The sequence below is a fragment of the Bos indicus x Bos taurus genome, chromosome 10 (genome assembly GCF_003369695.1).
Source record: "Bos indicus x Bos taurus breed Angus x Brahman F1 hybrid chromosome 10, Bos_hybrid_MaternalHap_v2.0, whole genome shotgun sequence".
Lineage (NCBI taxonomy): Eukaryota > Metazoa > Chordata > Mammalia > Artiodactyla > Bovidae > Bos > Bos indicus x Bos taurus.
Window position 1 is genome coordinate 58657032 of NC_040085.1, and position 27348 is coordinate 58684379.

At 44.1% G+C, this 27348-nt stretch overlaps 1 protein-coding gene across 2 annotated transcripts in view; it reads right to left on the reverse strand.

The window, feature by feature from the left end:
* Positions 1-26519, reverse strand: part of SQOR (sulfide quinone oxidoreductase) — a 53839-nt gene extending 27320 nt beyond the window's left edge. The window contains exons 1-3 of one of the 2 annotated variants that reach the window (XM_027554101.1): positions 26412-26519; positions 4250-4500; positions 109-279 (exon numbers count right to left, since the gene is read on the reverse strand). In XM_027554101.1, coding sequence (XP_027409902.1) covers positions 109-279; positions 4250-4483 — 405 coding nt within the window. In that variant the 5' untranslated portion in view covers positions 4484-4500; positions 26412-26519. Of the gene's footprint in view, positions 1-108; positions 280-4249; positions 4501-10016; positions 10032-26411 lie in introns of those variants that run through there. The other variant, XM_027554102.1, reaches the window with a different exon arrangement.
* Positions 26520-27348: the final 829 nt, after the last annotated feature.

A 27348-nucleotide genomic window follows, 5' to 3' on the forward strand; every position in this document is an offset into this window, starting at 1 on the left:
CACACACAGAGATACCCCACCCTCTCACCACGAAGCTGTCCATTTTGATACAATGTGCATTCACTTAAACCCTCAGGTTAACAAAAGCCAAAGGACTCCAGTGGTTACCTTCTTGTCATCATCTGTGTGGATGCAGTTCTTGTCTGGATTCAGATCAACCACCCTAGCTTTGATCCACTCCACACCAGATGGAATCACATTTGCTGTGGGACGGCCAGATGAGGATAATGGTTTGGCACCAGCACCCACCAGGGTCCAGATGGGCTGGTAGAAATGTGTCTAAAAAACAAAGTATTTGGAGATTCATTACAAGGTGAGACTGATCAAAAGAGTCATAGCTAAAGGTACATGAGCTAGACTCTCCCAATTCCTCCCTCCTGACCCTTGAAGCATCACAGAGAAGTCTCCAAAAGGTTAGTCTTCCCCCACCAACTCCACTGGTGTTTCCTACTATGTTAAATTCTGAAGGGCAGTTACCCTAAATTCACTTTAAGCAATAGATAATACAGTGGTCACTAAAGATAGTTTATGATTTTTTTTGCTGATCTTGGCTGAATTCTTTTGTAGGTAAGATAGCTCAGATGGTAAAGACTCTGTCTGCAATGCAGGGGACCTTGATTAGATCCCTGGGTCAGGAAGATCCCCTGCAGAAGGGAATAGCAACCCACTTCAGTATTCTTACCTATAGAATTCCATGGACAGACCATGGTGTCACAAAGAGTCGGACACGACTGAACGACTAACATAAAATAGATCTGGTGTTTAACATGTACATGCTATATTCGTTGCATTAGTCACTAAGTCACATCCAAATCTTTGCAACCCTGTGGACTGTAGCCACCCAGGCTCCTCTGTCCATGCAATTCTTCAGGCAAGAATACTGGAATGGGTTGCCATTTCCTTCTTCACTGGATCTTCCAGGGATCAAACCTGCATCTTATGCATTTGCAGGTGTATTCTTTACCACTGAGCCACCTGGAAAACCCACATGCTATATAAACAAGCATACATACATACACGGGCTTCCCAGGTGGGGCTAGTGGTAAAGCACCTGCCTGCCAGTGCAGGAGACATAAGAGATATAGGTTCGATCCCTGGGTTGGGACGATCGCCTGGAGGAGAGCATGGCAACCCACTCCAGTGTTCTTGCCTGGAGAATCCCATGGACAGAGGAGCATGGCAGGCTACAGTCCATGGGGTCACAGAGTCAGACTCAAGTGAAGTGACTTAGCGCTTAGCATGTACACACACATATTATGAGTCCATTAAAGAAAAATTAAGTCCAGAAGGCTAAATGTGGTTATTCAGAAGTTTGTGAGGTGAGTCTGAAAAGTTTTCTGCCACTTTGGGGATGCTCAGAACTTTATTAACTTCCCCCTGTGTTTCCCAAGCCCATGAGGAGGACAGCAGATATCCCCAGTCAGTCCTTGGAGTCCCTCTTCTCCTTTCTCAGAGGTTTTTACACCCAAAGCCAGGAGGCATCAGATCGTACCCCCTGATACCCAAACTTTCAGTATTTTCTGGAGTTCTCTTGCTTTAGATGGTCCACTCTTGATCTCAGTTAGTTGTGAAAGTCCTAGACTCAGGGTCAAAGGGCAGATTGGTTTAATGGCCTCTGAGAATTACCATGTATCCATGGAGCAGACTGGAGGACCAAGAGATCTCAACATTATCAAAACGCCTCAAACTGGCCAGACAGAATTGCCAACAGCCCCAGAGAGTGAAGAGGACATAGGACCAGCTTTGCAATCTCCCTACAGCCATAACGCATAGGATCAAACGGGGGCAGAGGTCACCAGCTGTGAGAGCTCAATGATGTGAAGTCCATCTTGAACAGAAAAGGGAATGAAAATACAAGCTCGGATCATTTTTTTAGACTGCCAACAAGCATGAGCTCCAGCAATCCCTAAACCAGACACAGAAAGGAAAGTACCAAATACCTGAGCCACTGGCAGCTCCTCTCAGAAGCCCTGTCATGCACATCCTCACGGAGCAAGGCAGACTCCATCCTGGTCTCTTGAATTGTGTCCAGTGCCTCAGAGGAGCCTGTCGCATTGCAAAGAGCAGCCCCACGGGAGACCTTCCATGGGATAACTACAATCCACCAGAGGCCACCTAATACAGCTCTCAAACCACTGTCATTTTAAATGTTGTCCCTGAATTAAAGTCACTTTAAAAAGGAAATTGGGGCTTCCCTGGTGGCTCAGTGGTAAAGAATCCACCTGTCAATATAGGATACACAGGTTGGTATCCCACATGCCTTGGAGCAACTAAGCCTATGAGCCGTAACTACTGAGTCCATGTGCCACAACTACTGAAGCCTGAGCACCCTAGAGCCTGCGCTCTGCAATAAGAGAAGTCACGGCCGTGAGAAGCCCTTGCACTGCAACTAGAGAGTAGCCCCACTCACCGCAACTAGAGAAAGCCAGGGTGCAGCAACAAAGACCCAGCGCAGCCAAAACTAAATAAATAAAATTTTTAAAAATAATTTTTTTAAAGGTGGGGAGAGCTGAAACTTAAACTTAGCTCTTCTATTTAAAAAGGGGGGAAATTGACAGAGAGCGCCTTACCATCTCCCCACAGATCACAGCATACCAATCAGAGAATACAGCAAAGCCCTGGGCAGCCTCATATGGTACAGGGAAGACTTGCTGAAAAGAAGTGTGCCTTTCTTGCCCCACCCTCTCCACTAAACAGGCATCAGGTCCATTTTGATTTTACCTCCCAAAGATACAACTCCTCACTGGTGCACGTCTGGTTCCTTAGGAAATATTAGGCAAACCATCAAAAATCTTGACTATTCTTCTGAAGCTCTGCTGCTGCTGCTAAGTCACTTAAGTCATGTCCGACTCTGTGCAACCCCATAGACGGCAGCCCACCAGGCTGCCCTGTCCCTGGGATTCTCCAAGCAAGAATACTGGAGTGGGTTGCCATTTCCTTCTCCAATGCATGAAAGTGAAAAGTGAAAGTGAAGTTGCTGCAGCCTACCAGGCTCCTCTGTCCATGGCATTTTCCGGGCAACAGTACTGGAGTGGGTTTCTGAAGCTCTGGACAACCTCAAAATGTTAGTGCCTTACAAACACTTCCCAACTTGCCTTTTGGTGTCTGCTACCTTTTTGTTTCATAACCTGTTTATAATCCCTTACACTTAAATTTCTCAGACTTACTGACACCTTTTCAGAGTCCTCCCCACCCATCAACTCATCATCTTTTCTCCAGACTGAAACAGGGAAAGGAAAGTGCAACGACCACCAATTTTCCTCTGGACATGAGATTGAAGGTAGAGGGTGATGTGAATTGAACTGTCTCTCTTCAAAATATATGCTGACATCCAAACCCTGGGACCTGTGATCGTGACCTTATTTGGAAATAGGGTCTTTACAGATGTAATCAATTTAAGATGAGGTCATACTGGATTAGGGCACGCCCAGGGGGCCCTAGTGGTAAAGAGCCTGCCTGCCAGGAGATGTAAGAGACATAGGTTCGATCCCTGGATCCAGAAGATCCCCTGGAGGAGAGCACAGCAACCCACTCCAATATTCTTGCCTGGCAAGACCCATGGACAGAGGAGTCTGGTAAGCTACAGTCCATAGGGTCACAAAGAGTCAGACATGACTGAAATGACTTAGCATGCACACATACTAGATTAGAGTGTCCTCAACTCTCTAATGTTTATCCATTGGATTGTCTCTAAAATCTAATCCAATGACTGATGTCCTTGTAGAAAGGTCTTGTGCTGACACTAGTGGCACACACAGAAGACTGAAGTGATGCACGACAAGCCAAGGAACACCAAGGACTGTCCACAACCACAGAAGCTAGAACAGAGGCATGGGACAGCCTCCCCTTGCCCTGAACAGCCTTCAGAGGAACCATGGCCCAGCTAACAGCTTGGTTTTGCACTTCCAGCCTCCAGAACTGTGAGAGGATAAAGTATCTGTTTTAAGCCACACTGTTTATGGTCATTTGTTATGGCACTTCTAAGAAACTAACACAGAGGAGATCATAAGAAGCCAAGAGATCTGTCCTTGCTCTCTCCCTCCCCCCACCTTCTCCCAATCCTTTTGGACGACCTGCTTTTTATGCCCAGAAAGAGAAGCATGAACCTGGGAACATGGAGGCCCAGGGCATGACAGTCATCCCCACCTCAGCCCCTAACCCGCACGTGCCTGTGCACAACACACATACACACACACACACATACACACACACACACACACACACACACACTCATAAGGGGGAGATTTACCTCGCTGGGCTCAACGATGGCCACGTTCTCCGCGCCTACTTTCCTCTTCATGCGGGCGGCCATGCTGATCCCACCACTGCCCCCACCCAGCACCAGCACCTCATAGTAGCTCTTGGCTGCGAGGCTGGCCCCTGTGTGCAGCTGCAGGGGGCTGGCCTGCTGAGAGCCCAGCCTGAGGAAGCAGGCGAAGAGCCGGACACGGGAGCAGGACACCACAGAGGCCAGCAATGTCATCTTCAGGCCGGGTCAGGCTACAAAGGAACAGAGAAGATTCCGAATAAGGCAAGAGCCACTATGAGACTGAAGCATTTTCTTTTAGGGAGGAAGGGGAGACTGGCATCTGGCCGGCTCCAGCTGGTTCCCACCATTTCAAGGCCACCCTCCCACCTGGCCATGATCAAGAGCTTCTTGAGAATGCTCCACCAGCTAAGCTTTCCATTTCTCCCTCTCCTCCTTCCTTCAGGACATCGCAGGCTTTGTTTGAACCAGGTAAACCTCACCTTTTAAGTTCTCTCTCATAACGTGCCTGTCCCCATCCTTGTCCATCCCTAAAACGAGGGCATCATCTAAGGTAACCCACTGTCACCCTCTTCTCTCTGGCACATTCTTCAACTCTTTCTTTGGCTTTTTGGTCCATCAGAGATGTATGAGTCTACAATTCCTTGCCACCTGAGACCTTGCTGAAAACAGAGAGTTCAGCAAGAAACCCACCTTCTACAGCTCAGGGTTCAGGTCACAGAAATCAGAGCCTCGGTCCCACTCAGAAGTACCTGGATCTGCTGAGCCAGAGACATGCAATTTAATCAGATCACTGGCTATACATGAGCAAAGGCCCTCCACACCTTTGGAAATGTCAACCACATGATTAAAAAGCCATAAAAGGAGCCCTTCCCTAGTATCATAAAGCTATATTTTGTGTAAAGAATCTGCATATCCTTCTGACAAGTCTTTTATTATATCCAATTCAGTAAAAATCTCCCCTTGATAGGTTTTCTAAGAGATGTACTTCACCTTTCTGCTCCAGCAGTTGGTGCTTTGGCAGTGAGGAAATGAAGGCTACTCAGAAACTGGCCTTGACTTCATCCCATCCCCAGATAGGCTTTATATCTTGGATGTGATCTATCATGTAAGTTGAGGGGCCCCGGCCAAAATACCCCCCACCTTGTGTATTACAGAGCCCTAAATTTCACCATCTAGCGCCATCCTGTGGGTTCCCATGTTCCACGAACCCTTTATAAAAAGTACCCAGCTGGGGGTACCCAGCAAGTACCCAGCTGGGGAATTACACTTCTAGCTGCTAAGATCACTAACTTCTAAATGGGAACAATTTAATTATATGACTTCCCACCAGTGGAGAAGAGGAAGGCTACACAAGGGAATTAGAGAAAGCTGGGAGGTGGAAAGGCTAAGAAAGGAAGAAGGAAGGGCCCTGGAGGAGTGAGGAGGAGGAGCCAGTGATGATCTTAATTAGGATTAACTCTGTTCCAGTGTTTTGGCACCTGTGACAATTTCCTCAGTATTTCAGATCTGACAGGCAACCCAGATCTGGGGGAGGGTACACGGGGTTACAGAAACTGAGGAAGGCTCATTCATGGTTGCCACAAATTTAAGTCAGTATGACTCTTACCAAAAACATTTCTCATCCTTTGACTCTGCTCTTCCATTTCTGGGACTCAGGTCTAAAGAAATAACCTCTAATACTTAAGAAGACAAGACTCTACAAAGATAGATCTCACATATTCATTCATAAAACAGTCAAATCTGAGTTAACTGGCCTGTGGATTGGATCTGATTTCATCCTGGTTACAGAAAAAACAACTGCAGGCTCTAGACTGGCCAGGGAAGGCTCAGGTTCCAGACTGTTCTAACCAAGGCTAATTTATGATTGCTTCTATTTAAAATGGGTAGGGGGAACAGAGATAGCCATCCACTTGTCAAACTTTGAGGAAAGGTTACATAAAATATTGTTACACAAGATGGTCTATATGTAGTTTTTTCAAATTATGTTTACAAAGAGCATATAAAATACTTATGTTGTGATCAGAATATTAATTGGAAATAAAAGTTTAACTATGTAAGAGAAAAATGCATTTAAAAAAAATAAGATGTTAACACTGGTGGTTTTCTCTGGGTTTTAGAATAATGGGTGATTTTTATTTCTTCTGCTTTTCTGTATCTTATAAATTCTCTACTATATGCATACATTAATATTACAATAATAAACTATTTTGATGACAATAACAAACATGTTCTCAGTCCTTTACACAAACATTTAACCTGTGAGCTGACTATCATTATCACCATTTTACAGGTGATAAAATTGAGGCAGAGCTCACATGTGGATTATGATTTGAACCTGGGCACTTTAGTGCCAGGGTGTCTGCTTTAAACCACTATACCTACTATCTCTATCAACAACAAACAGTGCTAACATGAAAATCTTAAATGAAAAAATCCAGATATTTTCCATACTTTCCACAAAAGGGAAACCATTTTTTTCACGGTATTGATACCTAAAATAGTAGCAATGTTTTGATATAGCTATAACTGATTTTTTCCCTCTTCTTTTCATGTGCTTTTCTCACATTTTCTTCAATGAGTTTTAAATTTTAAAAATCAGTCAATTTGGTTTTGTTTGTTTGAGTTTTCTTTGTTTTTTTGTTTCCTAATGGTAGGGACCTAACAGAAGCAGAAGATATTAAGAAGAGGTGGCAAGAATACACAGAAGAACTGTACAAAAAAGATCTTCATGACCCAGATAATTACTATGGTGTGATCACTCACCTAGAGCCAGATATCCTGGAAGGTGAAATCATGTGGCCTTAGGAAGCATCACTACAAACAAAGCTAGTGGAGGTGATGGAATTCCAGTTGAGCTATTTCAAATCCTGAAAGATGATGCTGTGGAAGTGCTGCACTCAATATGCCAGCAAATTTGGAAAACTCAGCAGTGGCCACAGGACTGGAAAAGGTCAGTTTTCATTCCAATCCCAAAGAAAGGCAATGCCAAAGAATGTTCAAACTACTGTACAATTGTTCTCATCTCACACGCTAGTAAAGTAATGCTTAAAATTCTCCAAGCCAGGTTTCAGCAATACATGAAGCATGAACTTCCAGATGTTCAAGCTGGTTTTAGAAAAGGCAGAGGAACCAGAGATCAAATTGCCAACATCCACTGGATCATTGAAAAACCAAGAGAGTTCCAGAAACACATCTATTTCTGCTTTATTGACTATGCCAAAGCCTTTGACTGTGTGGATCACAATAAACTGTGGAAAATTCTGAAAGAGATAGGAATACCAGACCACCTGATTTGCCTCCTAAGAAATCTGTATGCAGGTCAGGAAGCAACAGTTAGAACTGGAATGGAACAACAGACTGGTTCCAGATAGGAAAAGGAGTACGTCAAGGCTGTATATTGTCACCCTGCTTATTTAACTTATACGCAGAGTAGTACATCATGAGAAACGCTGGACTGGAGAAAGCACAAGCTGGAATCAAGATTGCCGGGAGAAATATCAATAACCTCAGATATGCAGATGACATCACCCTTATGGCAGAAAGTGAAGAAGAACTAAAGAGCCTCTTGATGAAAGTGAAAGAGGAGAGTGAAAACGTTGGCTTAAAGCTCAACATTCAGAAAACGAAGATCATGGCATCTGGTCCCATCACTTCATGGCAAATAGATGGGGAAACAATGGAAACAGTGGCTGACTTTATTTTTCTGGGCTCCAAAATCACTGCAGATGGTGACTGCAGCCATGAAATTAAAAGATGCTTACTCCTTGGAAGGAAAGTTATGACCAACCTAGATAGCATATTAAAAAGCAGAGACATTACTTTGCCAACAAAGGTCCGTCTAGTCAAGGCTATGGTTTTTCCAGTAGTCATGTATGGATGTGAGAGTTGGACTATAAAGAAAGCTGAGTGCAGAAGAATTGATGCTTTTGAACTGTGGTGTTGGAGAAGACTCTTGAGAGTCCCTTGGACTGCAAGGAGATGCAACCAGTCCATCCTAAAGGAGATCAGTCCTGGGTGTTCATTGGAAGGACTGATGTTGAAGCTGAAACTCCAATACTTTGGCCACCTCATGCGAAGAGCTGACTCATTGGAAAAGACCTTGACACTGGGAAAGATTGAAGGCAGGAGGAGAAGGGGAAAACAGAGGATGAGATGGTTGGATGGCATCACCGACTCGATGGACAAGGGTTTGAGTGGACTCCGGGAGTTGGTGATGGACAGGGAGGCCTGGCGTGCTGCAGTCCATGGGGTCGCAAAGAGTCGGACAAGACTAAGCGACTGAACCGAACTGAATGATTGAGGAGTGGGGGAAATCACCAAGTAGAATGTTACTCTCTGGTTGAGAAGAAGATACTTTATGGTGAATAGACAGTCCTCATATTCTGCCTTTCTATATGACAGCAAATCTCCTCACTTGACTTTTAGGAAAATCACTTTTTCATGGTCCCTACACAACATCTTTTTGGGGGGTTTTTTGGCCACATGCCTTGTGGGGTCTTAGTCCCCCAGTCAGGACTGAACCAGGCCCTCAGCAGTGGAAGTGCAGAGTCTTTATCACTAGACTGCCAGGCAATTCCCCTGACACAGAACCTTAACTCCATGGAGTTACAAAATAATGACCTAAAAGGAGGCCTGGCTAAGTTTCCGATTTCAAGCCATGCAATCTGAGGCCCTTCAACCTCCTAATTGCCTTCCAGCCTAGTACCCCATGGTTCTCCTCTTGAAAGAGGAAAAGTTTATGCAAATACCTCCCTTATTCAGCCAAGAAGGCAAGTTCTATTTTATTTCATCAGTTCCCCACAGCTTATTTCTGGATTCTGTATTAATAAACACAAAGTCCTCTGCACTAATTCTATCAACTTCATTAATAATCATCATCAAGCAGAATGTCCCGGCCTTTGCAGTCAAATTTCAACCATAAACAAAAATTTCACAAACACAAATACCATGTTAGAGGAAATGTTCCAAGTTTCAAAACACTTGAAAATCTCAGTAACACACTCATTCTAACAATATAATGTCATCCTAACTTTCAGATCAGAAAAACCAGAACCATAATCTAATGTTATTGGTAGTGAAGGTAGGGCATGATACAAAGTCAAAGACCAGAAAGAAACCAGAACAATAATGCAAAATCATAATTTAGATCCCACTTTGGAATGTTGGAACATTGACCTAAACCAAGACTGGAGAAACAATTAAAAAAACAGACAATTGAAGGAAGAAAGTCACATAATCTGAACCAGAATGAAAAAAAAAAAAAAAACAGAAAAAAAAGGCCAAACTTGACCCTGAAGTCAACAGCAAAGAAATAAAAAATCTGTCAACAAAATAACTAAGGAGCATAAATCTAAGTCTCTGAGTCTCCCTAAAAGGTAGTCTGAAACACACGTACCTGAAGTTAAGAAATCAGAATTACCAACAATGCAGGAAACATAGCTGCTTTTTCTCTACACTCTTACAAAGTGAAACACACACTCTTTTTAAAAGAATCAGTAAGGCAAAGTTAACTTTCTTTTAACAAGTGCCACATTTATTTAATGTATTTCATTTATCAAATACATGTTCTAATTAAATAATGTCATACTTTTAAGTTAGATAAAAATTCCTCAATTAATCCTAAATCAACTGAGTGCTTCCTTCAAAGAATCAAAATAAATGCTCTGATATATCTGTAGTCTGACTGAAGAAGTAAAACCCCTGCTAACTGAAAGATAAGACGGCCTGCTAAGCACCTCCTACTTACATTTCTGGCTGCTGATCTGGGGTCCTGGTCCAGACAAGTCTTTGGAACTCCACACCTTTCCACAGCCAGCCCTTCTGGGAAAATCAGTGCAGATTGCCAGTGTCGAGAGTTCCCTAATCCTGGGCCATGTGACATGCCACTCACTGGGTGTCAGCTAGGACACTTGGCTGAGTTCAAACAGAGCTGGCCTCTAAACAAGGATTATTCAGAGCATCTTAACAAAAGATCCAAGAGGCCAACAGGACTTACAGTCAATCTTTCAGTTATTTTTGCTCTTGAGGAAACTGAGGGGTCTTTGTATGGGTCACTAGTATTTTATCTCAAGCCCACAATAGGCTGGGCCCTCTTTGCTTGGGGTTTCAATAACCACAAGGCCATCTTTTTAACATATCACCTTCATATAAACTTTCAAAACCAAAGAGGAAAAACAGACAACAGGCAGCCTCCAGCATTCACCACCTACCCCATTTCTCCTACCTGCACTCTGGGCCTCCAGCTTCCCTATCAAGCTTACACAGAGCTGTGAAGTCCTGAAGTTCTGGATCTCTGTGGGTCCCAGTCTCTGAGACACAAGTGAACCTCATCTACACACAGCATGGGTTGGGCTTACACCTAGTGCCCAGGTGGCAAAATGTCTGGAAGGCTCCGCCTCCTTCATTAGCTCCTCCCCCTTGGGCTTTCTGGACCTTTTATCTAAGGCTATCATCAGTTATTTACATCTCTCCACCAAATTACTTCCAGAAGACAGAATTCAATAAAAAAAAAAAAAAGTATGGAGAGACTGTCATAACATAACAGCTAACATTTGTTGAGAGTTTTAGTTGTACTTATGGTATCTCTGATGTTGGGAGGGATTGAGGGCAGGAGGAGAAGGGGATGACAGAGGATGAGATGGCTGGATGGCATCACTGACTCAATGGACGTGAGTTTGAGTGAACTCCGGGAGTTGGTGATGGACAGGGAGGCCCGGAGTGCTGCGATTCATGGGGTCACAAAGAGTTGGACACGACTGAGCGACTGATCTGATCTGATCTGATCTGCTCTGATGGTATCTCAGAGACAGACTCCTTACAATAACTTTGTAAAGAGAGTGTTAGTATCCCCATTTTACAGAAAAGAAAATTGAAGTTTAGTGTAAAGTGGAGTACCTGCTTAAGGTCACATGACTAATTGAAGAGGAGAGTTTAATTCAAACTGACTCCTCCGTTGAGGAGTCTCACAGCATTAGACTTAAGAGATAACTCAAGGAAAATGCCTACCAGCTGAATTTTATTTACATTCAGATATAATATAGATTATACCCCATGGAGTGATATGGGAGGGAATATATTAAATTTTAGCTTACTAAGCAAATTGGAAGAAAAAATTTAAGTTTTGGGGGGAATGAGCCAGGTAGAATAATAGTATTGATATTAATATAATTTTAAGGGCTCTTAAAATTTAAAAATACATACTGATAGTCTTACAGTTGAAATCATTTAGATTTGCTTGCAAATATTACAAATGGCAAGTAGGTAGGAGTGTAGATGACACAAGATTGGCCATGAGTTGATAATATTTTTTAAATTTTAATTTTTTATTGAAGTATAGTTGATTTACATTTCAAATATATAGCAAAGTGATTCAGATATATATGTATGTGTGTATGTATGTATATATACTTTTTCAGATTATTTTCCTTTATAGGTTACTGTAAGATATTGAATATAGTTCCCTGTGCTGTACAATAGTAGGTCCTTGTTGTTTATCTGTTTTATATACAGTAGTCTGTATCTGCTAATCCCAAATTTCAAATTTATCCCTGCTTCTCCTTTCCCCTTTGGTAACCATAAATTTGTTTTCTATGTGAGTCTATTTCTGTTTTTTAAATAAATTCATTTGTACCATTTTTTTCAGATTTTACATATAAGTGATATCATATGATATTTGTCTCTGTCTGACTTACTTCACTTAATATAATAATCTCTAGGCCCATCCATGTTGCTACAAATGGCATTATTTCAGAGTTGATAATTTGAAGCCAATTTATGGATTTATATGGGCATTCCTTGTGGTAATCTGTGGTTTTTTGGTATATTCTGGAAAGTTTCCACAATAAAAAATTAGAACAAATTAAACAGCAAAAAACTGTGTGTCAGGATGGACATTAGCTTTGCTCTTTAGTCACTGAAATGCTACATCTATGAATATTTCAAGTAATAGCAAGATAATGGAAATACAAGTAGCAACACAATTATAATCATACTTCCTTCCCATGTGCCCAGAACTTTACAATTCACAAGGCCCATACGTGAGCCTACACTGGAGGTATTGATACCAGTTTACAGATGGGAAAACTGAGGCTCAGAGACCCAAGGTGATCTCCCGAAAGTCACGTGAATCTGCAGCGAGACCAGAGCCACAATGAGTTCTTTCTGTGTAAAGTAACTTTTCCTGAATGCCCTTAGGAGCAGCAATGCAGGCATTAGAAGGAGCCAGCAATTCAGAGGTGGTAAGCTCCCAGTCTGGACCTTCTCCAGCTCTAAATCTCTGGACGACCTCTTTGCTTGGCCCTCACATGTCATGCCCCAGAAGCGCAGCCTTATAGGCAGATCCAAGTTTTTTGGGCAGGGACGTCTATACAACTTGGGGACCAAATTTACAGATACAAAATTAGATAATATTGAATGAGAAAATAAGTCACAATAAATGTCTGGATCCTTGGTGATTCAGGATTCTTCTGAGATCTCTGTTACTCATGGGAGTGTTAGCATTTTTGTTCTATTCAGACCTCCAGCTAATTGTATGACACCACCCACATTGGGTAGGGCAACCTTCTTTACCCTGTCTACTGATTCCTCCAGAAACACTCTCATAGACACATCCAGAATAATGTTTAACCAAATATCTGGGCACCCTATGGCCCAGTCAAGTTGATACATAACAGTAGCCATCACACCCTCTGACTTAAACTATCAAAGGGAAATTGTCACCATGATTGCATTGTCATGAAAATGACACACAGTGCCCCTCAAAATGCTGCTGCTGCTGCTGCTGCTGCTAAGTCGCTTCAGTCGTGTCTGATTCTGTGTGACCCCATAGACAGCACCCCACCAGGCTCCCTAGTCCCTGGGATTCTCCAGGCAAGAACACTGGAGTGAGTTGCCATTTCCTTCTCCAATGCAGGAAAGTGAAAAGTGAAAGTGAAGTCGCTCAGTCGTGTCCGACTCTTAACCCCATGGACTGCAGCCTACCAGGCTTCTCCGTCCATGGGATTTTCCAGGCAAGAGTACTGGAGTGGGTTGCCACTGCCTTCTCTGCTCAAAATGCTATGGTTCCTTAATGTGATCACATCTCAATCTGAAGCACATGCAAGTCAAGTCTGTAGGCATATCTGCAGCATTTATCAGTGGCACTGGATAAGACACTTCCTGAAACCTTCCTGGAGATATTCTGAATCCTACTGTATTAATCATGTTTTTAATTTCTGTATTTTATGATTGTTTGACATCTGGGGGCTTTATTAGACCTTAAAGAAATGCTGTTTCTAGGACTAGCCAACTTCTAAAAATGTAAACACCTCAGTCTGGAAGCACACCTTTGGTAATTAGGTAATTGGGTAACAAGCCCAAACCTGAACCACTTCCTCTATCTGGATTTTACATTCCAGAAGGCAATATTCCTCACCCCTAATCATCCCAGGGCCAGACATCAAGACAACAAGTGCAGCCCCTACAGTCCAGAGTCCACTAAAATTATTCAAATTAGCCAGCACCAAACCTGGTCAATCTGCTCCCCCTGCCTCATGAAAATCACACCATAGGTTTTGCCCATGAAAAGTGAAAGTGTTAGTCACCCAGTCATGGCCAAGTCTTTGCAACCCCATGGACCGTAGCCCTCCAGGCTCTTCTGTCCATGGGATTCTCCAGGTAGGAACACTGGAGTGGGTAGCCATTCCCATTTGCAGGGGATCTTCCCAACCCAGGGATCAAACCCAGGTCTTGATTCTTTACCATCTGAGCCACCAGGGAAACCCAGGTTTATGCCCATGCTTTCCTCTTAATTTGCCTGCCTCCTGACCAATCTGGGTGCTTCCCCACCAGACCCAGTGTGGTGGAGCAGGCCTCCTGTTCCTACAGAACTGGGAGTCAAAGCTTCGTCTTTCATGGCAGTCATCTCCTGATGGGCTGGCCTCACCATGCCTGATTGAAAACAAATCTCAGGTACATTTTAATATACTTACACTAAAATGCATTCACTACTATTCAGTCAGATGGAAGATTTTACATGTTTAACAAATTTTGCTCTGCTCCTCCTTACAAAGCTGCTCAACTGTCAGGTGGCATTTAAAAAGCAATTTAATTACGTATTACTGTTGAATGCTATAATTATGTGAATGAGTGGGCCAAACTTTACAATTAAATAACACAGCTACGGTGTGATTTTTTAATGCAATAATTACTCCTGAAGAATACAGCATGGGGCCTTCCTTTCTTTTGTCACACTCTTTCACCTGCAGTATCGAAACAAGATATCTTCTCCACCAAGGAAAGTTCTCTCGTCCTTTTTACCCATTTAACCTTAATAAAAAGGGAAATGTCATCAATCAGAAGTGCTCAAAAAACACTGTCTAAGCTATATTTTTATTTACAGATTTGTCTCCTACACAAAAGGTATTCAGATTAAATTACATTTAGCAACACTAAATGTGCAAGCATATCCTTATGGAAAGAGTTACATGAAATTTGCATCATCACAGTTCTGCTATAGCTAAGAGTGCTTCCACAAGTATGCATTGCATACTTGCTACTCACAAGGACCTGTGACACACAGCAATTTCCCCATCCGCCCTGGTCCCATTCCCAGTCTAGTAGCTTTAGATGCTAACGGAACAGCAGAGCTTGCCAGCTGCTGATAATGCAGGCCAAGAGCAAGGTGAGCCAAATTTCAGGGGAAAGTTTTGTTTTTTTAATGTTAGAAGATCTAATTTAAATATTGGAAAAGTAAAGGTAATGAGATGTATGCACATCTTTTTTTTCCTAGCTTGAAACTGTTAATGTTTTCCTCCACACCCAATACAGTTTTTCTGAATGAAGTTCTACTTTCATTCATCACGTGTACATCTGACATGTAAAGGTACTAAATAAATCCAGCCATCTATTAATTCACTCTATGGCCTGAACATTTGTGTCCCAAAAAAAATCCACATGTTGAAATGTTAACTTCCAAAGGTTATGGTGTTAGTCAGGAGGTGGGGCCTCTGGGGTTGATTAGGTCCTGAGGGTGGAGCCTTCATGAACGGTATTAGTGCCCTTTTAAAGAAGGTCCAGAAGGCAATGGCACCCCACTCCAGTACTCTTGCCTGGAAAATCCCATGGATGGAGGAGCCTGGTAGGCTGCAGTCCATGGGGTCGCTAGGAGTCGGACATGACTGAACAACTTCACTTTCACTTTTCACTTTCATGCACTGGAGAAGGAAATGGCAACCCGCTCCAGTGTTCTTGCCTGGAGAACCCCAGGGACGGGGGAGCCTGTTGGGCTGCCGTCTATGGGGTCACCCAGAGTCGGACACGACTGAAGTGACTTAGCATAGCATAGTATAGCATAGAAAGATCCCTCACCCCTTTTACTATGTGAGAACACAAAGAAACGACATCAGCCCTGACCCAATCATGCAAGTACCTTGATCTTGGACTTTCCAGGCTCTAGAACTACAAGAAATAAATTTCTGTTGTATATAAGCCAGTTAGTCTTTGGTACAGGCTTCCTAGGTGGCTCAATGGTAGAATCCACCTGCCAATGCAGGAGACACCAGTTTGATCCCTGGGTCTGAAAGATACTCTGGAGAAGGAAATGGCAACCCACTCCAGTATTCTTGCCTGGGAAATGCCATGGACAAAGGAAGCTGGCAAGCTACAGTCCATGGGGTCACAAAAGAGTCAGAGATGACTTAGCAGCTAAGCAGCAGCAGCAGTCTGTGGTTCTACAGTTCCCCTTATTCACAGTTTGGCTTTCCGTGGTTTCAGTTATCTACAGTGAATGGCAGTCCAAAAATATTAAATGGAAAATTTCAGAAATAAACAATCCACAAAGTCTAACCTGCATGCTACTCTGAGTGGAGTGATGAAATTTCATACCATCCTGCTGCATCCCACCTGGGACATGACATCCCTTCGTCCAGCTTATTCCGCCAGTTAGTCACCTAGTGGCCACCTCAGCTATCAGATGAACTGTATTGCAGTGCTTGTGTGCAAGTTACCCTTCTTCTACTTAATAAAGTTCCCAAAACACAAGAGTAGTGATTCTGACAATATGAATAAGGAAAAAAAAAAAAAAGCCATAAAGTGCTTCCTTTAAATGAAAAGATGAAAGTTTTCAATAAAGGGGAAAAAAAAAAAACCTATGCTGAGACTGGTAAGTGGTATGGTAAGAACAAACCTATCGTGAAACTGTGAAGAAGAAAAAGAAATTCATGCTAGTTTGCTTTCACACCTCAAACTGTAAAAGTTACAACCCCAGAGTGATATGTGCCTAGCTGGGATGGAAAATTAAATTCATATTAAATTCATAAATAAGATATTTTGAGAGATAATATTCACACGACTTTCATTATACTACATTGTTCTAATTGTTCTATTTTATTCTTATTGTTAATCTCTTATTGTACCTAATTTATAAGTTAAACATTATCACAGATGTGTAGGTAGAGGGAAAAACAGTATATACAGGATTCGGTACTATGCATGGTTTCAGGCATTCACTGAAGAGGTCTTGGGACATATTCCCCCACCAATAAGAGGGGGCTGCTATATTTGTTATAGGGGCCCAAGCGGACTAAGGCAGTGACTGAGATCTTATCCTTCATTATGACAGGAGCTGTGCTGGATGCTGGGAATAGAATAGTGAACATGTCACATCAGGTCCTTGTGCTGACAGAACTTGCATTCTAGTGGAATGGAGAACACATTAGTCCCTCACCCTCCACTACTATAACACCTTCCTGAAATGCTCCCTCCTCCCGTTTCTTCATCTTAGCCATGGCCCAAAGTCCAGCCCAAGTCCCAGCTTCTGTAGTACCTCCAGCCAGGCTAGTCTACAAACTGTGGTACCTATCCTGCCCTTCTTAGAACTTTCTTGTGGTCATCATTTATTTGTTGGCATTTTGATGCATCTGTTTTCCCAGAGAGTCTGAAATTGCCTGATGGTTTGAGACTCTGGTTCAATGGTTCAAGACTCTGGTCCCATCTATCTTCACAACACTTACAGAGTATCTGAGTCCTTCTTGTCATCCCTTGGGTCCAGACAGTTGGGGGAAGCAGGCAGAAAACCTCTGTACCCTACCAAGAGTGTAGCACTCTCTAGCCACCTTCTCAGGAACAGCTGCCAAAAGATGAGGCATCTGTATTTTTCACCACCTACATCATCTCTGGATCAGTGGGGAGGAAAGTTGGGGTTGGCTTCCAAACCTCTGGGTTTATATCCCAGTTCTTAGACTTAACTTGAAGAAGCAAAATGCAATGTAATCAGTAGGAGCTAAACACCTCTGGTGTTTTGAGGAGAGAAATAACCAATGACAGTTTGGTGAAACAGACATGATCTGAGCAAGAGATAAAAGACTAGCAGCATTTGGACAAGTGGAGATGCTACACAAGGGTACACCAAGGGGATGGAACAGCGTAAGTAAGTAAAAGAGTGGGATACCACCCTCCAGGCCTCTCCCCAGCCTTCTCTGCTCTCTCCAAGCTCTGAGAGCCAAACTGTGAGATGGGCATCAGCTGGCCTCCCTGGTCCTCTGGCTTCCAGTTGGATTCAGTCAGTGGGAGGCACCAGTAGATTAGAGGATGGGAAAAGAATGAAATTAGGATATTTGTTGCCCGGACCCCTCCCAACCAAGCTTCAGCTCAGCAATACTGGATTGCTCTAGCCAAAGACCTTGGCTCTTATGGGGTGGCCCTCTCCTCAGCTACAGCTTTTTCTCAAGGTGCCAGTAATCACTCCCTCTGCTTGCTTCCTCATGCCCCAAATCAATACATTTGCTTCACTACTCTTGCTGGTTCCCCTTAACCCTGCCCACACCTTTGTAAACAGTTGTTTCATTAAACCCTCTTAACAGCCTTGAGCATGCCAAGTATTTCCCAAGACCGTGACTAATAAGCTGGGAAGGCCAACCAGAATTGACTGACATTGAGAGGAGTAGATAATAAGGAAACACCACAGTCCAATTATAAAGGGCCATGCTAGGCAACTGAGGCTTTATACTGAAAAACAAAAAAAAAGTTTTAAGAAGTGATAGAACAGAGGAGGCAGCATTGAGAAAATGAATCTAGTGTCAGGGAGAAATTAAATCGAAGGAGAGGCAAAACCAGGTCTGGAAGTCAGGAGACTAGTGCAGAGGTCCAGGTGTAATGATAAGGGCCTAATACAGTGTTAGTATTAGAAATACAAATAAAAATTTAGATAAGACAGAGAAAAGGGAAAGAGAATGATTGAATGAGAGGTAGGAAGGGCCCCTTCAGGAAAACAAAAGCCAAAGTTGATATCTAGGCAGCTGAAGACAGAGGAATTGTTTGGGCAGAAACAGGGAAGTCTAGGCAAGGGCCTGTCTGAGCTAGTCTGGGACAGTTAAGAGATTTAGGAAACAGAATCACCTAGAATAAGCATGGCACAACTGTGGGCAAGGAGGAAGGGAGTCTAAACCAGAGTCCGCTGGGAAAAGGGAGAAAGAACACTGGGTGGGCATACGTAAGTAAAGTTTGGGGTTGGAAGCTTAATCCTAAACAATAGTCATCTAATCTAAGGGTCACAAAGAAGCAACTTGCAGGCCCAATGCAGACCAGAGCTGTGTTTTGTTTGACTCACAAATTCTGCCTAAATTCTGAATTAGTAATGTGAGAACATTACTAACCCAACATTAAAAATTTGAATATGCCAGGTGGCGCTACTGGTAAAGAACCCACCTGCCAATGCTGCTGCTGCTAAGTTGTTTCAGTCGTGTCCGACTCTTCGACCCCACAGACAGCACCCCACCAGGCTCCCCCGTCCTTGAGATTCTCCAGGCAAGAACACTGGAGTGGGTTGCCATTTCCTTCTCCAATGCAGGAAAGTGAAAAGTGAAAGTGAAGTCGCTCAGTCGTGTCCGACCCTCAGCGACCCCATGGACTGCAGCCTCCCAGGCTCCTCCATCCATGGGATTTTCCAGGCAAGAGTACTGGAGTGGGGTGCCATTGCCTTCTCCAACCTGCCAATGCAGGAGACATAAAAGACACAGGTTCAGTCCCTGGGTTGGGAAGATCCCCTGGAGGAGGGCATGGCAACCCACTCCAGTGTTGCCTGGAGAATTCCATGGACAGAGGAGCCTGGAGGGCTACAGTCTATAGGGTTACAAAGAGTCGGACACGACTGAAAGGAGCACGCACACACCTTCAAAATTCCAGATCGCTGGCCTCTCTGACAACACTAAGCCCACATTCTCTCATGTCAGCTCTCAGCTGGAACTGCCCATCTATAGATTGGTCACTGACAATCTACACCCTGAACGAAGTTAAAGCTCACCCAGCCCCACATAGCCAAGATTCGTATTTGTTACCGCTCAGCCCTGGCTGTGTGTGAGCTGTGGTCCTGCTAAAGGCAATGAGAGCCCTTGGAAGTTCTTAAGGAAACTGAAGAAGACCCCCACGGGGGAGTTGAGAGGATGACTTAGGCAATAGATGAATTCAGCATTTTTGAGTGTTCACTATGTGCCAGGCACTGTGCTACGACGCACCGGGATGAGTAAGACCAGGGATATGAAGGTCGTTCAGCAGCTGATTCAGAAATTTAGGAACCAGCCAGGGTTTGGAATAGACATGAGAAGAGAGATAAAGGTGTGAATGCAAAACCAATATTGAAGCCATTTTTGTGACAAATTATGCACAAGGGATAAAGAAGGAAGGATGTGAAATGGGACCTTGCTCTGGGTGGCTATATGGAAGAGCGGGTGTAAGTGCAGCAAAGTGCAGCAAAGGTCCAAAGCACCAGGGGAGAGAAAGAAACCACACCCTCTGAGAACCTTGAGAACCAAAGGAGTGAAGCCCATGGAGGTATTACACAAGCAGCACCCTTCCTCTTGGCTCACCTCCCCTTGAGTAATGACATCGCCTGTGTGTTCAGGAACTGGATTACTATTTTAACAAATAAAGAAAATGGAGCAACCTTCATTTAGGCCTGCAGGGCCATGTCAGAACTCTACCTCTAGAGCTGTTGCAATGCCAAATGTTTGTTTAAACATTAAGCTGTGAGACTAGTGCTCTAGGAGTGGACCAGGAGCAAATAGATCCAGGAAACAATTCCACACAGCTCCTTGATGATTCAGGGCTTAGAATCACATTGGGGTTCTTTGGTTCCCTAACTCTTTAGGAGGGAACTATAGGAATTTTCTTTAAAGAATTGCTGATTAAGAGTTACTAATGAGGACGCAGCAATGAAACACTGGCTCCCTTTGCTGCTGAGAAGTTTCCTACAAGTTTTCCTAGCCTATATACATTTTCCCAGAGAAGGCAATGGCACCCCACTCCAGTACTCTTGCCTGGAAAATCCCATGGATGGAGGAGCCTGGTGGGCTGCAGTCCATGGGGTCGCTAAGAGTCGGACACGACTGAGCAACTTCACTTTCACTTTTCACTTTCATGCATTGGAGAAGGAAATGGCAACCCACTCCAGTGTTCTTGCCTGGAGAATCCCAGGGATGGGGGAGCCTGGTGGCTGCCGTCTATGGGGTCACACAGAGTCGGACACAACTGAAGTGACTTAGCAGCAGCATACATTTTACAGTCAGAAAGCCTTATAATAGGGAAGGACTGACGATTTCCCCAAACCATACATTAACTAAGCAGAAAACAGAAACTCTGTTCATGGGAGGGAAATTAGCTCACATTGCAGCTCCAGAAAAGGGGAAAATGTCAGTCAATCGGATTATTGCAACTGAAAAATTTCAGGTTTTGAATGAATTATATGGGGGGAAGTGTCTTGTTTCCTTGCTTGCTTTAGCCAATGGGAGCTTGACCGCTTAAGTTCTAGTGCATAAAGCATCACAATTTAGCTCCCCTTTAACCCCACCATTCACAGTTGGCCTTCAGTCAAATAAGTATACTGAAGGTTTCAACATGTGCACAAGCCTGTGCATGTCCATCCTGAGACTGTAGAACAAGACACACAGGGGAGGGGGAGCCTAACATAGAATTAATTTGCTTCCAGTCACACAGCAAGGATCCAGCTTTGCCTTGATCTCCTGAACCCACTCAGTGATCACAATAAAAGTATGCATCAGCCTCAGGAGTGTTGTGATTCCCACTCAGAGTTTCACATACAAGAAGACTCTGAGGAATGGAGTTTGATTATAAATAGGGACTGGCCAATTTGTCAGGCATACTGTTGCCTGGAATCCAGCATGTGAGGTCTTAACACAATGAGAAGAGACTCTTTAAATATAAGTTATACAAGTGTTCTTTGAATGTGATTGAAGAGATGCCAAATTCAATCCTTTAACGGTTAGGACAGAACAAGGGGGTGCCAGGTAACAGGTGTGCCAGGTTCCTCAAGCTCATGTCTTCCCTGCATCTAGATAAATGACACAGTTCCCCATTACTGCATAAGCCTTGTATGAGGACATGTCAGCAGTCAGAGACCCAAATCCACCTTCCAGGTAGTGCCAGGTAGAGCTTGTCCTTAACTATTCTGGGTCATGTTTTCTTCAACAACGGAATAAAGGATTGAATTGCATAGGTTCAAAGGTCCCTTCCTTCTCTAAACATTGTGACCCACTAAATGAGGGGGAAAGGGAAACAGGTTCACAAGCAGATACTTAAATGGGAATACTTGTTCTACTAACTCTTTAAACAGATTGGGCTCTGAATTATTGCAGCAAAGAATGACAAGGGTTTGTTGCCAGGGCTTGAACATAATCAGAATGGGAACCATATCTCCCTTTCTGTTCCCCCAAGTCTGACGATGATTCACTGGGAGTCACTGTGCACTATCCCAGACACAAGGAAAACACCAGAAAAAAAAAATCACCGAAGGTTTTCTATGTGACAGGACAGGCTACGTTTTTCACGTAATTTCTCACAACAACCTGAGAGGTTGGTATTATTATCCCTGTTTTATAAGTAAGGAAACAGACATTGTGGAGCCATGGGCAAGTCACAACCACTTTGAGTCCATTTCCAGGTGTAAAATAAGTCACTGTGTCCAGCTGCCTTTAAAGGCCCCTCCTTCTCTGTGACTCAAAACAAGCTTAGATTTGACCACCTAGACCTTGAAAGGCTCATGATTACTGTCCAAACCCAGTTGTCTAGTCCTCCACCTTGAGCACCATTCACAGGCTCACAGAAACGCAAAACCACATCTACTAAACCCAGAACCTCCTTGGGATGCTCTCACATTCTGTACTGTAAGCAAGGTGATTATTTAAACCCATTATCATGGGCTGCCTTAAAGCAAACTGCCAAGGAAAAGAGAAAGTACATCGAGTGAAATCACCATAGGCCCCAGAAGTCAGAGACTGGTCCCAGGATAAAAACAGAGGTATCTCCTCTCCATTACTGTAGATAGGGCCTGAGCTTGCTGCATGAAATGAAAGCTCCCTGAGGACCAAGCTAGGGTCAAAACTTGGAAAATCATTATGATTAGAAAGGAATTACCCCATGGTCCTTAAGAATCATCACCGGCAGCATCAACCCATCACCCACCACGCAATTATAAAGCATCTGCTCTGTACATGGCTCAGTGACTAGGCTGGTGATTTGCTTAAAATGTCAAGTTCTGTTTTTTCTTAACTTTCAGGATCATGAAGGGGAAGAAGGTCTTAACAACCTCAGACAGGATCCAAGGGACAATACAGAGTATCTCTAGAAAGAGCATATGAGATTCTCTTGGGTAGGTAAGGGAGAGGGGTCCTAAGAGAAACTGAAGGACCTTCTGGGATCATGACTTAGAGTGCCCAGATTCATTTACTTGCTAGAGCTGCCCTTAAAAACGAAACCAAACAAGAAAAAAAGAAAAAAAGGCTAAACGACAGAAATTTATGTTCTAACAGTTCTGGAAGCTAGAAATTCAAGGTCAGGGTCCCTTGGGGCCCTATGTAAAAGGAGCAGTATAATATTTTGATATATTAACCAACTCTTTTCACTTTGATATTCCTAGTTACCCTGAGAGTCAACCCCACTCAGGCAACCAGACATGTGGCACAGAGGGTTCATCCCATGGATCTGCAAAACCAAAGGGTCAGATGCTTAAGCTTTTGTTTTCAAAGGCAAAGTCCAGATTTAATTAGTCTGCCTCATCAGGCTATCCTATAGCAAAAATTGAACCAGAAATGTCAGTGGCTCGGCAAAACAAAACTTATTTGATCTGAGCCTTCCTCCTCCATCTTTTAGCAACATCATTTGGAACACAGAGCCTTGAAGGTCAGTGTAACCTTCAAGAAAGAGCTTGGAAGGAAGAAAGAGCTCATTATTCCATCTAACATTCCTCAGCCTGTATAGTATTCTGCTCAGGCTTTCACAACAAGATACCACAAACTGGGTTGCTCAAACAGCAGAAATTTCTTTCTTACTATTCTAGAAGCTGCAAGTCCAAAACCAAGGTGTCAGCATGTATAGTTTCTCCTGAGGCCTCTCTCCTAGGCCTGGGCCTCCTTACGTCCTCGTGTGGTCTTGTCTCTACATGCACCCCTGGTGTCTTTTTCTTTTTTCATACAGACACTAGTCATAATGGATTAGGGTCCTACCCTTATGATCTCATTTAACCTTAATTCCCTTTTTAAAGGCCCTCTCTCTGAATAGTCAGATTCTAAGCTATGGGGATTAGGATTTCAACATACGAATTTTTGAGGGGATGCAATTCAGTCCATAATACCAGTATTTGCCCCTTCCGAAGTTGCGGCCATAGAGAGCCCCAGCGTGCTCTAAATTTACTGTTCTTTACAAAGTTATCTCCCCATCTTTCCACCCCAACTTAGCAATTTTACAAAGTAAATCACAGGGGTCCCTGGCTGAGTCTGATTTTCTTCTTCCTATTAACATCCACATTTATTGGATTACATAGACTTTTAAGGTTGGGCATTAAGAAGCAGCTAGCTGGCTTTAGGTCTAATCTGGCCAGCCTGTAGCAACTTCCATCTACTGCTCCTATTTATCAAATCTTTAAGGGTCATAGAGGAGTCAGGTAATATTCAATGGGGCAGGGGAAGGTGAAAAGAAAAGAGGAAAGAGAAATGTGCCACTGGGCCCAGAAATGCCTCATCATGGGTCAGTCTCCACTCCCTATAAGACAACTTCCTGTGTTACATCACATCAAATTAACGAGCCTAGACACATGTAAGATGGAGGAGAAACTGTTCTGCAAAAGAGTTCTAGTTTCCTATAAACATCAAATTTCATTTTCTCTGGCAGAACACTAGTCACAAAGACCCACACAAAGACCCACATAGACCCAAGGGCCCTGACTGACATTTCAAGCATTCCAGCTCCAGATGTGTTCAGCCACTAGGAAAAAGAAACCCAAATTATTTTAAGCAGAGTCATTTCACAAACCAGCAGCTGTCCCCTGGATAAATTCTGAGTGTTTTAGTTGTAGTTACAAGCAATAATTTCCAATGTACTTATTCATTCAAAAAATATTTATTGACTAATTTTTGGAGAAGGAAATGGCTACCCATACCAGTAATCTTGCCTGGGAAATCCCATGGACAGAAGAGCCTGGAGGGCTACATTCCATAGGATGGCAAGAGGTGGACTTGACTCAGCAACTGAACCACCACCACATTCTATGTACCAGGACTGGGGACATAATGGCAATGGCTTGGAGTCCAGAGAGGGACACAAGTTCTAGCAGACAGTACTTATTTCACTCCCTTGTGCCAGGTATAGCACTGGACACCTTAAATACAGGGGAAGGTATGATTATCTCCACGGTACAATGAAGAAGTCAAGGTGAAAAGAAGTCCAAAAGACAAGCTCATGCTGCTAGTTAGTGGAAGCATCAAGATCAGAAGTCATGTGACCTGACTTCCTGGGCAGGACCTTCCACTTAACCAGGAACTTGGGTAGAAAATAAACATTTACATCTTCACTAATTTCTAACTGAAATTTAGCACTTTCTTGAATTTTATACAGTGGCTCAGATGGTAAAGAATCTACCTGCAATGCAGAAGACCTGGGTTTGATCCCTCAGTGGGGATGATCCCTTGGAGAAGGGAATAGCTACCTACTCCAGCATTCTTGCCTGAAGAATCCCATGGACAGAGGAGCCAGGCAGGCTACAGTCCATGGCATTGCAAAGAGTCTAACACAACTGAGTAACAAACACTTCTTTCTTCTCAGGCAACAAACCCCAGCAGATACATGCAGTACCTATGACTTTATCACCAATAGAAATCACAGATATTTTCTTATATTACAGGTATTACCCAAATCTTGAAATATTATTTATGTTTGTTACTATTTCAAAATTATGATAGCTATTAGATCCACTGCTAGATGATATTACTTAATGCATTATTTTTAAAAGGCATATATACTACTACATCAATTCTCTTAATATTTGGACAAGTGATTTGGAATAGGTTTCCCTTATAACACTCTGCCTTTTATTTTACACCTTCAAAAGCACTGAACCTAAAAGTGGTCCTTAGTCTCCCCAAAACTGCCAAAGTGGTACATGGCACAAAAATGGGTCAGAACCCTACACCACAGCAATGGGGAGCCCAGGCAAATCCAGAGCTCTGCTCCCTGTGTTTTTGAGTAAGAGGCTAGGTTGGGATTTTTATTATTAAAAGAGAGAAACGAAGAGAAAGGAAAGCACCCCAATTTCACCAGAGAACCCTTTCCACCAGTTCCTGTTTAGCACAGGCCCTAAATGCTCTCTCCACGGCTGGTTCCAGCCATAGCTGAAGGATACTTCTTGAGCCCCCGCCCCTCCATCCCACAGGCTGTGTGGATAAACGCGCCCTACTGTGGGCAGACCAGCAGACGTCACCTCCTACCCCCGGGGGCTGAGAACCCCTTGCGCACTGGGACCACGCCGGAGTGACACAATCAACAAGTGAAAGATGCCAGAAATTCCTACACACCAGGGTACCAAGAAATTCCCATACACAAGACCACGGATACATTGGTTTTCAACCTCCCCTCGCAGGGCAGCAGCTCCACGACTCCAGCACGTCGCAAGACCCGGGTTCTAGCAGGGGCTGCAAGAGCTGTGGATGCCGCGGGTGGAGAAAAAAAGTGGGAAGCGAAATGGAACGCGATGCACAGGGGCTGCGCTGTCCCAGATGCGGGACAGAGCTGGGTTAACAATCGGCTTTAGGGGTGACCTCTCTCCCGCCGGGTCCCTTTTCCCTGGCCAAGTGCCTCATACCGGCCGCGGGATGCCTCTTACCCAGAGGTGCGTGGAGCCTCGGGCCACAGCGTTGGCGCAGTAAAAGCTGCCGCTTCCTGCAAGGGCTCGCGGCCTCTGCTGGGGCCCGTGCGGTCCCCGGGCGGAGGCTGGAGGCGGGGAGAGCGAGCCTCCCCCCACCCCCGGAAAGTTCCGGAAAGGTCCCGCCGCTGCCCCGCCCGGCGCCACAGCCCGGGTGTAGCCTGCACTTGGCCTTGGTTCCCCGGGCGCATGGGGGACAGCCGGGGGCGCGGGTTAAGCGGGTTAGGGGCACTGCCGGCAGGGCAGACTCGCCCCTACACAGTGCCCCGTGCGGTGCAGCGGGACCCCTTGGTGCCTCAGAGGAGGGCACGGAGGCCACCTGTCGCCCACCCCCTACCCCCCCCCCCATCCCGTGTGCCTACATTGTTGCGTAACTGGGAGGGACAAAGGTGAAGGCGGGTCTGGGGAATAGAGGCCTGGCGGTTTGTGTCGGGTCCTCCAGTGAGCCCTGTGCTTCTCATCTGGTCCCCAGGGCTGTCCAGAGAGACCGCTTTCCCGCGCTTCTTTAACACGTAAAAGGTAACCGAGGCTGAGAGAAGCCCCCAAACTTGCCTTGGTAAGCAAGCGCCAGAGCAGCGCTCTCAACCCCAGGATGGAGGTCACGGTGAGCAGGCTTTCAGACACTGATCTCCACGCAACGTTGGGTCCTACTTTCATGAATGGACGTTTTCAATTGGCTGCTCTTTCTAAGTAGGTGTGAAACGCAGGTGAATAGTTCTCCACTACGTCAGATCTAGAACGCCTTTTTATAACATATAGGATGTCCAGAAGTCTTACTGCAATTTTAAGCTTTAATAATTTCAGATGTGAGTTAACAAACTTTCCTTTAAAAAGTGCCTTGAAAGTTTAATTATTACTTTTACATTTCATTCTGTGAATTTTGAATAATCTCTTTTGA